The sequence below is a fragment of the Benincasa hispida genome, chromosome 4, assembly GCF_027475165.1.
Source record: "Benincasa hispida cultivar pf3 chromosome 4, pf3_genome.v1.1, whole genome shotgun sequence".
Taxonomy (NCBI): Eukaryota; Viridiplantae; Streptophyta; class Magnoliopsida; order Cucurbitales; family Cucurbitaceae; genus Benincasa; species Benincasa hispida.
Window position 1 is genome coordinate 13059410 of NC_143481.1, and position 15106 is coordinate 13074515.

Below are 15106 nucleotides of genomic sequence, written 5' to 3' on the forward strand. Positions count from 1 at the left end.
AAAAATACCAGTGTCCAAAATCATGAATCACATTTTTTTTTTGAAACTCATATTTATCAATTAAGTATTAACATAACTTTTCAGTTAAAAAAAAAAGAAAAAAACGACAACATTAACTTTTCCATTATTAATCAAATTTAAAACCAAACTCATAAAGTCATCCATTAATAATTAAAGAAGAAAAAAAAACTAATAATTAAAACCAAGAACCGCCGGCAAGACTTTAATGGGTAATTGACCGATACCTTTGCCCAACGGCAACTCCAGTCAGTCATTAACCGAAAGTCTTGATGGGTAAAACTTGCAACAACTAAAGACCTAACTCCTTCCATCGGTCTTTAACTTTTTTCCAGTGGATTTCATCACATTGGTGGACTTTTGTCAAGAATGTTGAACTGAACATCCTTAATTTTTGACAATAATAGAACTAAGAAAAAAAAAAACCTTTAGGAAACCATGATCAATCAAAATAATCAACAAAAAAAAAAAAATCACTTTAATCCACCACTAGCACATCATTCATAATCGGTGATGGGTATGCCAAATACCACAGACAAGAATACGGGTTGCAAGAACACATATTGCCAAAGAAAAAAAATGACCGCCGAGATTTCCATCCTACCGTCGATGAGTTTACAACGCTGCTATAGTAAGCCGACTATTTTTTTTTAAAAAAAAAATCTTTAAATTCTTTACCGAAACCAAAATTTAATCAACAATGCCAATGGAAAATGCATAAACTAACAATCAAACATGAAATTCATGCTCTGATACCACTTAGCATAAATTCTTTATATCTATATTGAATAGATAAACCCTATGACCATTCATGTCAAATTGTCAAGAATAACATACCGGATTCCATTGAAAAATTGATGATAGTTTCGAGATGATGATGGATGACTATGCCCTTAGTGGGATCTCTCTGGGATTCAAGAAAGACTGAGTGCTTATTGTTTTGGTATCTCGGGGACCATAGTCCTAAGGTCTCTAGTTCAATTAGGGTTCCCATTAAACTAACGGAATGAGCTTCTACCCATTAAGTCCATACTCAATTAGGAATTTAGGGTCTTAATTAATTAGATCACATAATAGGGCCCAATCTAATAAAATAAACCAATGTCATATACATAGCCCATACTTTAATTAAACGTATTATTATTTAAATATGTCTAACATAACCAGCCAAGAAGCAACACGAGCACGAACCGTAGAGATCATAAGGTGAATCAGAGCAGACACCGACCTCGGTCAACCTCCATGCAGCCACCGATTACGCTTCTACTAGATGTAGTATATGGAAGCATATCAAAAAACACGAAACAACCATATGATCTAATGTTTCTTATAGTTTAAAAAACAACACAACAACCTATCATAAAGCACACATGATTTTGGAAACCTTTCTAGTGATGATTGAAATGAAAACTCGGCCTATATTGTAAATCAACGAACTTGATCAAATTTGAGGATAAAATAAAAGCGTATGATTAAAATTGATAACTCGATGACATTAGAAGCGTAGTGTTAAAATTTACACAGCTTGTCAATTTGAAGGTAAACGGATATTTTTCCAATTTTAAAGTTTGAAATATATTATTCTTTTAGTTCAACCACACACATATTCACAAAAGACCATATTTATGCATAAAGGGCAGTATCTTAGGTTTGTAAATGTAATGAGCTATGCTCGTAATTGTCTTTTAAGGAAACAAATATGCTTTTAAAATACATAAATATCATTGTCTTAAAATTGAAAAAAAAATTGTTAATATCATATAATATTTAGGGTGTATTTAGAATATATTTTCAAGTGTTTAATTTAAAAAATAAGTCATTTTGAAAGAAATTAAAATGCTTAACAATCATTCAAAAATAATTTTTAGTATATTTTAATCAAATTTTTTTTATTAAAAATGTTTAAATAATAATGATTTTTTTTAGAAAATATTTTGTTGTGGCATTTAAAAAAAAACCAATGAATAGAATATAACCCCATAATTCACGAAATGGTCACGTGTTACTAACTATCAAGTGTATAATAATAATTATTATTATTATTTTCAATTAATCAGTCTATTTGAGCTATGAGTTGGTGTTGTCTTATACGTCTCTAAATTTTAGAATTTATATATGTGAAATTTTAATTTCTAAGAAATTCATCACACTAAAAAAATATAAAAATGGATTAATATTATATATAAATTTAAACTACATTTCTAATTGAACGGTAAAATTTCAAATTTATCTATAATATATTGATAAATTTTAAAAACATTAAATTTTAAGGACTAAATCCACAATTTTAAAAGTTAAAAGGAATAAATTGGTAAGCTAATCACAAATTTTTAGCCAAATTGTAAAAAAAAAATTAAAAAAAAAATAAAAAATCTTAAACTTTGTAATCTGTGTTAACAAAATAACTTTATTCTTTTAAAAACTACAATATTATCCTCAAGCTTTAAAACATTGCACAAAAGCTAGAACTTGAAAAATATGGCAATGACATGTTCATCTACCCTAATGAGTAATATCGTAAAATGTAAAATATATGGATATTTTTTAAACCAATGAAAACGATAAATTGAGGAGTATTTTGTACGTTTAATAAAAATTTATTTATTTCCCGTACTAAAAAATAAAAATAAAAATAAAAACTAGTTAATTTTCCAAAATTATCGAAATGGGCCTGTTTAGAGTTTAGACGAAATTTGGCCCAAAGCAAAGCTCTGTGGCACGGAACCCTACTGGTTGTGTAGTCGTTCCAATCGCCATAGCCAAGTTAATCAGAGAGAAGCTCCCTGATTGCCTCATCGGAGCTCAAATCTGACTTCCTAGGTTCTCGCCGGAATCCCCCTTTCTCTTTCATTTATCCATTTGTCAACCATGGAGTTTTCTCAGGATGATTTTGATCGCCTTCTTCTCTTTGAGCACGCTCGAAAAACCGCCGAAGCTAACTACGCCTCCAACCCGCTTGATGCTGATGTATTTCTTCCTTCCTTCCTTCCTATTATCTCGTTTCATGTTTCTTATTCTATCTTTATCTGATTTTACTCACCGTTGAGAACTCGTCATCAGTTTCTGTTGTGTTTACGACGGGGAAGGGGGTGGATTGATATCATCTTTCAATTTAAGCTGTTGAAAATAGTATATTGTCGTCATATCATTCTGTCCATGCATTTTTCAGAATTTGACCAAGTGGGGAGGGGCGTTGCTAGAGTTATCTCAATTTCAGAGTGTTTCCGATTCGAAAAATATGATCAAAGGTACGTTCATTGACCTTTTAAATGTGTAAAAATCTGCATCGGCTCTAATGTTCCATGATGAACTAACGTATACTAATGAGAACAAACTGAATCTGGTCTTGCAGAAGCTGTTGTGAAGCTGGAGGAGGCTTTGGCTATTAATCCCGCGAAGCATGATGCTCTTTGGTGTCTTGGGAATGCTCACACTTCACATGCTTTTCTTACTCCCGACGGGGATGAGGCCAAGATCTATTTTGATAAAGCACACGAGTGTTTCCAGAATGCCCTAGATGAGGTGATATGTGAGGATTTAATTGAACTCGCTTGATTTTTGGAACCATTAAACTTTAATTAATTCTAAATAGTTGGGATTTTTTCCCCTCAGGATCCTAGTAATGAACTATATCGCAAGTCCCTTGAAGTCAATGCAAAGGTGAGGATATAATATAATCCTGTCATTGATTCTCAGTTTACATTGAAGTGCACTTGTATAAACTGCTTGGAAGTGAGTTATTTCAAAGATACAATGTACTGTGCAACACCTTTTGGTTTCTCCGTACTTGATAGGTGTGGTAGTTGGGACTCTAGGACAGTGTGGTATTTGTAACTATGGAGTCCATTTCTTTGAGCAAGTATTCTGATTCTTACTGTTAGTTTTGATTGCTTTAGGCTTTGGGGTTTGTTGCCACATGCATAATAGAGTCAAGGTTGGATTGAGGATGGCTTCCATTAAAGCAAGGTAGATTGTGCTTATGTGGTAGAATCCTCTTCCTTCTTCCACCTACATTTGCATGTCACTATTCCCAGAGTCTATGGAAATTTCCCTGGCATAGTTAATGGATTTTAACATGGTCGAAAAGATGTCTTCAATCATCATAGGGTTATCTTACTTTTCTGAAAATGATTGTTATTGTAAATGTGAAATATAATTATATATATTATATTTCAATAGATCAGTGGGCATGTAATTATGTTTAGTCGAAATTTGTATTTTTCTCTCAAGATTCGATTGTTCCTTCTTCAAATGCTTCTGCTCACTGTCTTTGCAAAGAAGGCTAGAAAGCTTTTAGGGTCAATGCTCTTGTTGCTATATTTTGGGTAGTCTGGTTGGTTAGATATGGGTTACTATTTGAATAAACTTTGACTAGTATTGGAAGAAACTGTTGAATCCTTAATTTTTGTCTTTTGGCTTGGCTTCTAAAATGATGTTGAATGGGGATAGGGACTGGGAATGAGACGTGGATATTTACACCCACCCAGGATTGCGGAGTTGCCGTTTCTTATTATATGTTTTAGTGAATTAGTTATTGGCATTTTCACGGGGATGTATAAATTGAAAGTATGACCATTGTAGGTATCTGATGTTATGTTGTCTTTAGGCACCCGAGTTTCATTCAGAGATCCACAAGCATGGTATCGGTCAACAGAGTGCAGGGCCTTCAGGTGGGGGAGCTACTGCTGCTTCAAACCCAAAGGTTACTAATCATGTAGCTTTTTCCCTCTCCTTTTGGTAAAGCATATGTTCCTCCTGCTAACGAGGGTTGTTTGTTGTTTTATTTGTTGTGGTACAATTCAGAATAACCAGAGTTCCAAGAAGAAGAAGAGCAGCGATCTAAAGTATGACATATTCGGATGGATCATCCTTGCTGTTGGAATTGTTGCATGGGTTGGAATGACAAAATCCAACATTCCACCTCCTCCTTCGAGGTGAGACTTTTAGATTCTGGACCTGCAAATCTGCTCTTCTGAAAAGTCTATTTGCTGGAATGCCCCTCATGGCAGTGTCCAAAAGGATACAATGAAAAAGAATCATTACATTGTGATGAAGAATCTAGAATCCTGCCTCCCTACTGGTATTTTTTAACTCACAAGTGCTTCTCATATCTATTGTGCTAGGTTAGCTTTGAGATCATTTTTGTTAAGTAAAACTCAAATATGCTTTAGCATAGCAGTTTTTTTTATTAAAGATAGAAAATATTTGAACTTGTAGTTGGTTGAGTAATATTACTATGTCGGTTCGTTCAATTTTAGCCTTTTGCTTTCCGGTATTCCTGCCTGACTATATGAAGAAATCCAACTGGGAGAATGTTTCCCCGTTTCTGTAGCTTTAAAACTTTTATTTGCATTTTGATGGCTAGATTCAATTGGTTTTAGTCTAAAGTTGATGTTAGAAGAAATAGATACTGAAACTAACCCTTGCGGAGCATGGAATTTGTATATGATCATGAACGCTTGTATTCAGCTAAATTTATAATGTAAAATTTAAATCTATCCAATCTTAGGAGCATCTTTATCCCAAAGAATAAAGAAAAATAGTGTTATTGTTATTTTTTTTTTTTAATTTTCTGGGAATTTCATTATAATTTTTGGTGTATCAAATCAGTTTTCAGTGTTAACGATGATTTAAGAAAGAATAATACTTTCTTGTGTCTGAATAAAACTTATTGATTGGATTGTTATTATTATTATGTGTGTTACATTTTAGTATAGACTTTTCATGACCGGCTAAATAAAATGATATGTGAAGGGGTGGAGATTTGAATTTTCGAAACTATATTTAAGTTGGCTCATTTTCGACTTTGTTGATAGAGGAATACTATAACCAATGGAGTTTAGGAATAATTGTTAGCATTGAAAATTGATTTAAAATATCAAATTTAGAAATGAATTTTCATATTCATTTTTTTAATAATATATATATATATATATATATATATATTTCTGTTAAAGACTAGGATTATTTGGATTATGTTTCCATAGAAGAAATTAAGAGTGTACATGGGTTAGGTTGAGGATATTTTTTGGACCAATTCGAAAATTCAGAGTTGGTTGGATTGACAATCTAAAAGACCCTAGTAAAGTTTCCAACCCAACCCTTAAAATTCGAGTTGGGTTGTCAGATTGTAATTTATTTTTTCTAATTAAAATCTCATAAAACTTAAACGTTAAATTCCAGATATTTATGATATTTATTGTAAACTTTAGCTAAAAGTCAAATATCATAACAATTTTAAAAGAAAAAATATTAAAAATTCACAATTCATCAACACAAAGTAATCATAATTTAAACAAACAGAATATATATACATGTGTATATGTAAAATTTGGGTTGGGTCAACCCAAATTTCTTTTTATTCAACTCACGATCTAATCCAATCCAACAAAAATAGGAATTCACACAAATATAAGAATACTTTCAGTGTTTCAAATACATGCATTTTTTTTATGTGAATGGAAGACTTTCTTTTCTTTAATTACACAGATGACATTTGAAAAGTATTCATGTATATTCCAACCTCGGTAGTGTGTTAATTTTTACCCTATCAATTCTTCAAATTCACCGACTAATTTTAATTTTAAAAACTACGGGAAATTTTCTGTAAACTTCCTAATTTTTACATAAATGGAAGTTCGAACAACCTTGTCACCACTCACAAATTTCAATAAATAAAATAACATAAATAAATAAATAAAGCTTTGAGGTCGTTTTTCATTGAAATCCTACACACGTTAAACACATACAATCATCTTTTTAAAACTTCATTTTCTAACAAAAACTCACAAGGGGGTAAAATTGCATTGCTTTTATAAGTTCAAGATTAATATTGCAGTTTAGGAGTGAAAGTTATTTTTTTCCCTTAATATTTTCCTGCTCTTACTTGTCATCTATGATTTCAAGCACTAGATCATAAAGTTGAATTATGACCATTTTCTATTGAATTTATTTATTCATAGAACAAATACAAATGGATGATAAATCTATGGGAGAGAGATCAAAATTCACCTTAAACAATAATAAGTATTATTTTTCGACACCGCCTCCGTTACCTTTTGGGAGGCTTACGCCCCATAGAAACTGTCTACCTGAGACTGTCCCAACTCTTAATTTCATCCATTTAAATCCTAATGGCTCGTTTGGTTCATGAAAATTTTCTATCATCGTGTTTGATACAAGTTTTTAACTTGTGAATGATAATATTTTATTCCAAGACATTTAATATTTTTATATTTTCATCAATTGAAGTTTTTCATAACTTCCAAAATAGATAGTTTTCTCTATTTCTAATGATTGTTCTCTCTCTTACTTTTTATCTTTTCATTTTATTTGTTTTTCTTCATTGTTGATATTGGTTGATTTATTTATTTTTTATAAGTATGTATAAATTAAGTTTATAGTTGATATATATAATTAATTTTTATTAATAATGATGTTAATATAATAATTTATTTCATTATTATGAATTAATATGAAAAACCATAATCTTATATATATATATATATATATGTGAATAACCATATTTATATTTGCTCCCTTTGTACTGGTAATACATATTAACATCATAAATTATTTATTAAAATTATCAATTAATCTTTAACGAATATTAATTAATTAACTAATAATAAAATAAGTTTTCTTTCAATTAAAAAATCTTGTACATTTATACTTCTAGTTTTAATCTATATTCGTAGTTATTTTTTAAATATTAAAAATATTATTTTATGATTTAAAATCAATTAGTTTATATCAATATATATATATATATATATATATATATATATAAGTTAATTAATTACCAATATTTTTTTAAATAAAATTTGAATAATATAAATGTGTAATATACAAAATTTAATTGATTTACTGGAGGATGGGTGGGTAAATTTAGGTAAATTTTAATGGCTTAAAATTGATTTAATAACTTAATGGAATAAAAATAAATTAACAAACAAAAATTAATTATTGAAATTATTATTTTTTAATTAATTTTATATTCTATAATTGCATAAAAAGTATCACATTTTTAGACATCATATTCCTATTATCATACATAATCATTTTTATTCCCAAACATCTGATTGCCATACATTATGTATCTTATTTCCAATCATTTTTATTCTTAGACATTATTTATTCCCAAACATCTCTAAAACCTCAATTCAAACGATCCCTAAGCATATATAACTTTTACCATTTTTACCCTTTATTCAAATGCAACTAATTCACCAATTGTTTTTATACGTATATACACACACGTGAGAATATTGTTGTTGATTAATTACAAAATTGACCACCGTAGTTTAGAGAGAATTATAGTTTAATCTATATGATTTTAAAAGTTAGGATGTAGTTCTTATAGTACGATAAAACTCATAAACGATTTCTATAGTTTTATCAAATCCTCATTAATAATCTCCATCGTAGAGGACTATTTATGAGAGTTTCATCAAGCGGGCTTAATTCTAAATTATTCTAAGAGTGAAATTTGTAATATAACCGGTTATTTTCAGCAATTTCTCCATCGAAATCATACTATAAGATATAAATTGCAACATAATTTGAAGTTTAAAGGCGAACAATTACAACAAATTTCAGATTTAAATGTTAGGATGTATCTTGATACACCTTGCTTAATCGAGGATTAAAATCTATCTTTTTCTTAAACTAAAAACAATAAAAAATATACTTTCCAATATGAGCATAGGATGATAATTCATAATTCACGTAGCTTCTTCATTTGGGTTGTAATTCTTACATTCATTGAACTAAAAAAGGATTACATGTACATGATTTGGCCCAACAACCAGCCTACCGAAAACTGCCCATATCGACATGAAAGACGATCTGATCCCTACACGTGGCAAACATACACATTGCCACGTCGAGCAACTTAAATTCAAAAGTTTTGAGCGAACGGCTGAGGAGCTACCGCAGAGCAGCTGTGTGTTTCCGTGCGGCGCTCAATTTTTGAAATTTCAAAAAAGATTCCTCCAACGAGGCAATAGTTGCAACCAAAATTAAAAAATTTCACCATCAGGCCCCCCTACTTTTCAATTTTCCCAAATACCTCCACAACATTTTCTCTTTATTCCAAAATGCCTCCACACCCAAAAACTACATAAAGTCATAAATTAATATTTAAGCCACATACACAACACAAGACATGTTAGTAAATAAATATAATTCCAAAAAACGAACTCTAAATATTATAAATTTAACCGAGTCATTTAATTAGGCTTGTCTTAAATTTTCAGAAAATAGAGGTCCCTATCATTATCAAAGTATACAAAAGTCAAAATGAAAAAAATTATTAAAAAAATGCAATCAAGGTCCATTAATGAAGTTGTGGATCCAATTCTTCTTTAGCATGACGTGGCAGTAAAAGAGAGCGAGTATCGTACTTTTGACGGAAACCGCGAGTAGGTAAAGGACGAGCTACCAGAGTCTTAAAAAAGAGATTATTTTCAAAAATAAAAAAATAAAAAATACTTATTTATCTTCTCATCCTTTTGTCCGAACGAAAATAATTTTCGATCCCTCTGCTTTCCCTCTCTCTTTTCGCTTTCATTGGAGGGAAAAACCTCCAAACTTCCAAAATCCAAACCTCTGTTTTGCTCTCTGCTTAAACCAGACTAGGGTTACTTCTGATTGCTCGAGCTTCAGCTCGATCTCTCCTTCAATGTCTTCTTTGAACTAATATTCTCCTTCTTTTTCCTCGGTCTGATTTCAGTCAAAGTAAGCAAGCTGCTTCCCCCGCTTTCTGATCTTCTTCTTGGTTCAGTTTTTGCCTCAGGTGCTGTTTAACTTTGATTTAGTGGCTTTCAGCGTTATTATATGTTGCTTCAGTGTACTTTCTTTAGCTTTCTTAAATCGGAATTTTGGTATCATTTCTTGATTTTTATGATCTCTAGCTCTCTGTATCGTTCTTTCTTATTTCAGACAATGGATTGTGGTTATACTCATTGGTAATCGCTGCATTTTTAATGATTATATTTGTTAAATTCGAATATTGGGGATATCTTAATCGATAATCTACTGCTGATTGTACCGAAATTTTTCATATTTAACATTTCTTGTCGTAAACCCTAAAACAGTTTCGAAATTAAATTTCTTTGATTTAGCTCTTACATCTGACATGCTCTCAATTAATCTGTCCTATGTATTGAGTGTTCGGTTTTAAATTTACAAGTCTGCAATTGGGTTGGTGATTTAATTCTTACATGGTACACGATGTATATCTGGGTGGGATTTTAAGTTTGATCTGTGGAAAATTTCTTAGTACGTAGGTAATTTCCATCTCTAGTACTAATAATTACAATGATAAGTTCCAAATCGACTCACTCAGATGTCTCTTTTCAAGTATTGTTCTTTAGATGGATGTATTCAGAGATGAGGGCTGCTAGGTTTTAACTGGATGGCGTGTGTACTACTCGCTAGTGAATATATGCTCTGTACTTGTAAATTTGGTTTTTTATGCAATGATTAATATCAATATTTTTTCATGTTTTGAATGTTAATCACGTGCTTGGTCTATAGGGCTTGGGCTCTATGGTAAGCTAATACTTGATTAACATGGACTATTTTTTTTCCAACCTTTTGTTGTTTTTGTTTAAAATGGAATGAGGTGGCAGTCTTCTTATTCCTGTTAAGTAATGTGATATGTTTAGAATTAATTATCTTCTGCTTTGTAGGAAGTTTGGGTCAAGTTATCCGAATTTCGTTATAACAGCTAGCAGCAATCTTTTACTAATTATTTATGATTATGCATTATCTAATTTATTGATTGCTCCCAAAATCAAGTGGGCACTCATATCGAGTGACTTCTTGAGATTGGAACTTCTTCCCATCAATTTGAAAAATGCAGACAAAGAAAAAATGTCATGGGAGAAATGCTGCTCGAGAGCTTGTCAGTCCCAAAGTCTTACGATCTCAAAGAAAATATTCTGAAACGTTACAAGTTGTAGAAAAGAATATAACTGAATTAATAACATCCTCTGCTAGAAAACGTACTGTTGGTAAGCTACTAATTTCTGCCTATTCACCGAGGTCTTTTACAAAAGTTTTTCTTTTCTTGAGTAGGTGGAAACCTATGTATGTCTAGAGCATCTAGTCTCGTTTGAGTTAGCTTGCATCTCTTACTTTTCATTTCTGACTAGTATTGACTGCTCTTGAACATCGGAGGAAGTTTCTTTGTGTTGTCTATCACTTTTGAATATGTCTATTATTTCACATCACATCTGATAGTAATTGCTATGTAAACATTATTAAAATTAAGTTAGCCATCCAATTTAAACTTGTTTGCATAAAACAGATCTATCATATTTATTTCGGACAACCATGGCTTTTATTTATAAAATTTCTACCCTTAGCCCATTGGAAGAAAGAAATCTAATCAAAATTCAGTTTAAATATGAAGAGTTATGAGTGCCAATTTTGTTAAGAGTTTGTCTTGTTTTCAGGTGGTTTTCCATCAAAAAAGAATGAAGAAGATGTTCTAACAGATCTAAACATTAAATATGATTTTCTACGCAATGAGACATCTGGTGCTTGTTTGGACCATGATGCAACTGATGGTGCTACCTTGGGCTTCAAGGTAAATTACTCATGAATGCTGCCTAGACGGACAACATACATGGATGTGTAGTTTAGATTGGCGGTTCTTTATTATCTGGTTTTGGTGGGGAAGATCGGTTCTCTATTTATTATGTAGGGCATTACATCTGTAATTCATTTGGCAGGCTTATGACGATGACATTGATAACTCGGCATCGGAAACCATATTTTCTCCTTCATTTCATGTATCTGCTCATGCTGGAGGAGAAGATCACAATGGAGGTAGACAATGAAATTATTTCCTGGAGAATGTTATTTTCCTTTGGAGTTACAATTATTCTGTAACATGCGTGGATTTTAATTTATTTTTTAAAATTTCTTGCCAGTTGAGTTTATCAAATTCTTTCAAAGTGGAGATCAAGTGTTCCATTCTGATAGCAAACTAGATAACTCAGAATATATTGTTCATGGTGATCAAGATAAGAATTACAGTAAGGCCACACTTGCTTTGCAAGTACGAGATTTTGATGATTGTATGAAATTTAGTTGTGTAGAACTGTTAGGTTTAAGGAATTTGTTTCCATAATGCAGATCTAGGGGATGCTAGTCTATCATCTGAAGTATCAGCTATATATCTTGCCATGAAGAACTCTAAGCTGGAGTGTGTCGATGAGCATGCCCATGATACTATAGCAGCTGAAATTCATGTGCAGGATGATGAATATGAAGAAATAGATGATTTCGATCCTTATTTCTTCATCAAGAATCTACCTGCTTTATCAGCAGTTGTCCCAACTTATCGACCCATGCTACTACCAAAACAGACTCGGAGTTGTCCTCCCACGACTCTTGTTTTGGACTTGGATGGTAAGAAGTCTTGACACCGATATCATATGATGCATGTAGGCTGGTTATTGTGTCGATTTTTCTTAAATACGGCCACAGTTTTTTTTTTACCAGTCAAGATTACATCATCATATTCTAAGTGCTTAGTTTAGCATTTTGCTATTTTTTACAATGCAATCATGAGTGATGGGTAGTTGAAGTTCAAAATAAACTTTGAGGATCAATTGACCCATCCTATTCTGTTGTGTTGATGGTAATTGACATTCTTTTTTCATTCGACATTGTGGATCCAGTTAAATTTTCATGTTCTTAAATTTACCCCCTTTTAAAATAACCCACCATGTGTACATTCATTTTGCAGAAACTTTGGTGCATTCTACACTCGAGCCATGTGTTGATGCTGATTTTACATTTCCTGTAAATTTCAACCTCCAGGAGCATACAGTTTATGTTCGATGCCGACCTTATCTCAGAGATTTCATGGAAGCGGTTGCCCGACGTTTTGAGATTATCATATTTACAGCTAGTCAGAGTATTTATGCAGAGCAGCTCTTGAATGTTCTCGATCCAAAGAGGAAAATATTTCGGCATCGTGTTTTCCGCGAATCGTGTGTTTTTGTGGATGGAAACTATCTCAAAGATTTATCCATTCTTGGGCGTGATTTGGCACGTGTTATTATCGTTGATAATTCTCCACAGGTAACTGCAACTATCTTTACCATTTTCAAGTTAGAACGCCCCTGATAGTTAGCTGGCTTGTGGTCCTTCTGAAACTAGAAGTGTCCTAAGTTTATTGTATTATTTCAGGCATTTGGGTTCCAAGTGGACAATGGAATACCAATAGAGAGCTGGTTTGATGATCGCTCAGATAAAGAGTTGCTTTCATTACTTCCATTTTTGGAAACATTGGTGGGAGTTGAAGACGTCAGACCACTTATTGCTAAAAAGTTCAACCTTAGACAGAAAATAGCAGCTGCTGTTTATCCTTCACTGAATTCAAATAGAGACCCCTTTGAAAGGCAAGCCTCTAATATGTATTAAGATTTTGTGAAGGTTGTGGAATAAGAACTAACAATATTCTCCCTATTTAACTCATTTGCTTTCTTCTTAGTATTTTTAGATTTATTTTTTCCCCAATCGCCAAGAAAAAAAAAAGGGTTCTTAGGTTATTTGGATTAATGAGGAAAGAAAAGGAATTCATAATATTAGGTGTCAGTATTTGATTTGTGAGAGATAATGCATATTCCTATAAATTCATGGATTGAAGAATGTTCACATGGTGAATTTGAATTGCCCTTGGCTATAGGGCTTCTTTGTTATCAAGATACCTGAATTGTTTGGGAATGTTCTTGTTCAATGATTTCAATTTTATTTCATTTCCTAAACCATTTTAAAGAATTATGACGGGTCAAACTTTAATGTTATTATATATGTTTAAAGTTAAACATGTGTAAGTTTTGGAGGAAAATAAGTTAATGGGCACAAGAAATTGTATAAAAGAAAACAGTTATTTAAATATATTTTTTCTGAGCACGATCTTAAAAAAATGAAAATAATGGGTTACTGTAAAAATAGTTTTCATAACTTCTTTTAATTTTTTGCACAAGTTAATCCCCGTAATGAGTTTAGAAAATATATCGTTTGTTTCGTGAGTATCCTAAATTTTTATAGAGTGGACATTTGGATTACCACGTTTGTTTTGGTCCCTCGACATCTTAAGATTCTTGGGTATCCTAAGAGAGTTTTGGATGTCCTACTGAAATGTCGGTTTGCCAAATTCTCGAGTTGAAGTCATCTTCATTTTTTATTTTTGTCCTTTCTTTTATTATTATTATTATTATATAGTCGTTAGAGTATTCTTGGAACATTAGGTAAATTTAAGACATTTCTGATGAGAAATCATACAAAATAAATACAGTAATCTAAAGATGTCGGAGATCTATAATTCATAATATTATAATTTCGGACATCTAGGATTCCGGTTATCTACATTCCCAAGAAAACAATTGGCCTCTTAAAGTATCATGCAACTACTTTGGTTGTTCGTCAAATTGAGATTTTTTTACCATATTGAGTATAATCAATGGACAATTAATGTTTTACCATTGGAAAAGTCTATTTTCTGATAATTTCATCTATATTATGCTATCATCTTTCAGGGGTCGTTTGGTTTAAGATTTATAGATGTCTGAGAATAAAAGATGCTTGTGAATAGAATGTTCAAGAATATGTTTGGAAATCAAAGATGACTGTGTTTTGCTATATATTGGAGTGAGAATAATATGTATGAGAATGTGTTATACTTTTTTATGCAATTGTAGAGTATAAAATTAATCATAATTAATTTTAATAATTAATTTTTGTTTGTTAATTTATTTTAACAAAATAAGTTATTAAATCAATTTTAAACCATTAAAATTTAATTAAATTTATCCAATCATCCTCCAGTTTAATATATTTATTATCAATTAATTTTTTTATATTGTACAATTATATTATCATTTTTATATTGGTAATTGATTTAAAAATCTATTTTCTTTCTTTCTTTTTTCTGTAATTTTGTTAATTGAAGAGTTAATTAGCTAATTGTTTAATTAAAAGTAGAAGTATAAGTGTACAAGATTGTTTAGTTGAAAAAATTAACTAATTTTATTATTAGTTAATTGATTAATATTTTTTAAAGCCA

The 15106-nt window shown here is 31.2% G+C and overlaps 2 protein-coding genes across 3 annotated transcripts; both read left to right on the plus strand.

The window, feature by feature from the left end:
- Positions 1 to 2670: 2670 nt before the first annotated feature.
- On the plus strand, positions 2671 to 5270 carry LOC120075025 (mitochondrial import receptor subunit TOM20-like). Its single transcript, XM_039028164.2, has 6 exons — positions 2671 to 2985; positions 3188 to 3266; positions 3371 to 3540; positions 3631 to 3678; positions 4625 to 4720; positions 4822 to 5270. Exons 1-6 carry the CDS (start codon positions 2887 to 2889, stop codon positions 4954 to 4956), a joined length of 627 nt encoding a protein of 208 aa, XP_038884092.2. The 5' UTR covers positions 2671 to 2886; the 3' UTR covers positions 4957 to 5270.
- A 4231-nt stretch (positions 5271 to 9501) lies between these two features.
- On the plus strand, positions 9502 to 13743 carry SSP5 (SCP1-like small phosphatase 5). 2 transcript variants are annotated; one of them, XM_039030785.2, is made up of 8 exons: positions 9502 to 9814; positions 10822 to 11036; positions 11481 to 11614; positions 11760 to 11856; positions 11961 to 12065; positions 12166 to 12441; positions 12782 to 13119; positions 13228 to 13743. In XM_039030785.2, the coding sequence occupies exons 2-8, from the start codon at positions 10880 to 10882 to the stop codon at positions 13459 to 13461; spliced, it is 1341 nt and encodes a 446-aa protein (XP_038886713.1). In that variant the 5' UTR covers positions 9502 to 9814; positions 10822 to 10879; the 3' UTR covers positions 13462 to 13743. The 2 variants fall into 2 exon arrangements, with proteins under 2 accessions (XP_038886713.1, XP_038886714.1); XM_039030786.2 differs by having other exon boundaries at positions 9502 to 9756.
- The last annotated feature ends 1363 nt before the right edge of the window (positions 13744 to 15106 follow it).

What these genes read in the sequence shown, in the direction of transcription:
- LOC120075025 (XM_039028164.2), top strand. Translation starts at nt 2,887, where the DNA reads ATGGAGTTTTCTCAGGATGATTTTGATCGCCTTCTTCTCTTTGAGCAC. An exon ending in TCCAGAATGCCCTAGATGAG is followed by an intron (nt 3,541 to 3,630) that starts GTGATATGTGAG and finishes TTTTCCCCTCAG; the next exon opens with GATCCTAGTAATGAACTATA. An exon ending in CTGCTGCTTCAAACCCAAAG is followed by an intron (nt 4,721 to 4,821) that starts GTTACTAATCAT and finishes GGTACAATTCAG; the next exon opens with AATAACCAGAGTTCCAAGAA.
- SSP5 (XM_039030785.2), top strand. Translation starts at nt 10,880, where the DNA reads ATGCAGACAAAGAAAAAATGTCATGGGAGAAATGCTGCTCGAGAGCTT. An exon ending in TCTTGTTTTGGACTTGGATG is followed by an intron (nt 12,442 to 12,781) that starts GTAAGAAGTCTT and finishes TTCATTTTGCAG; the next exon opens with AAACTTTGGTGCATTCTACA. An exon ending in TCGTTGATAATTCTCCACAG is followed by an intron (nt 13,120 to 13,227) that starts GTAACTGCAACT and finishes GTATTATTTCAG; the next exon opens with GCATTTGGGTTCCAAGTGGA.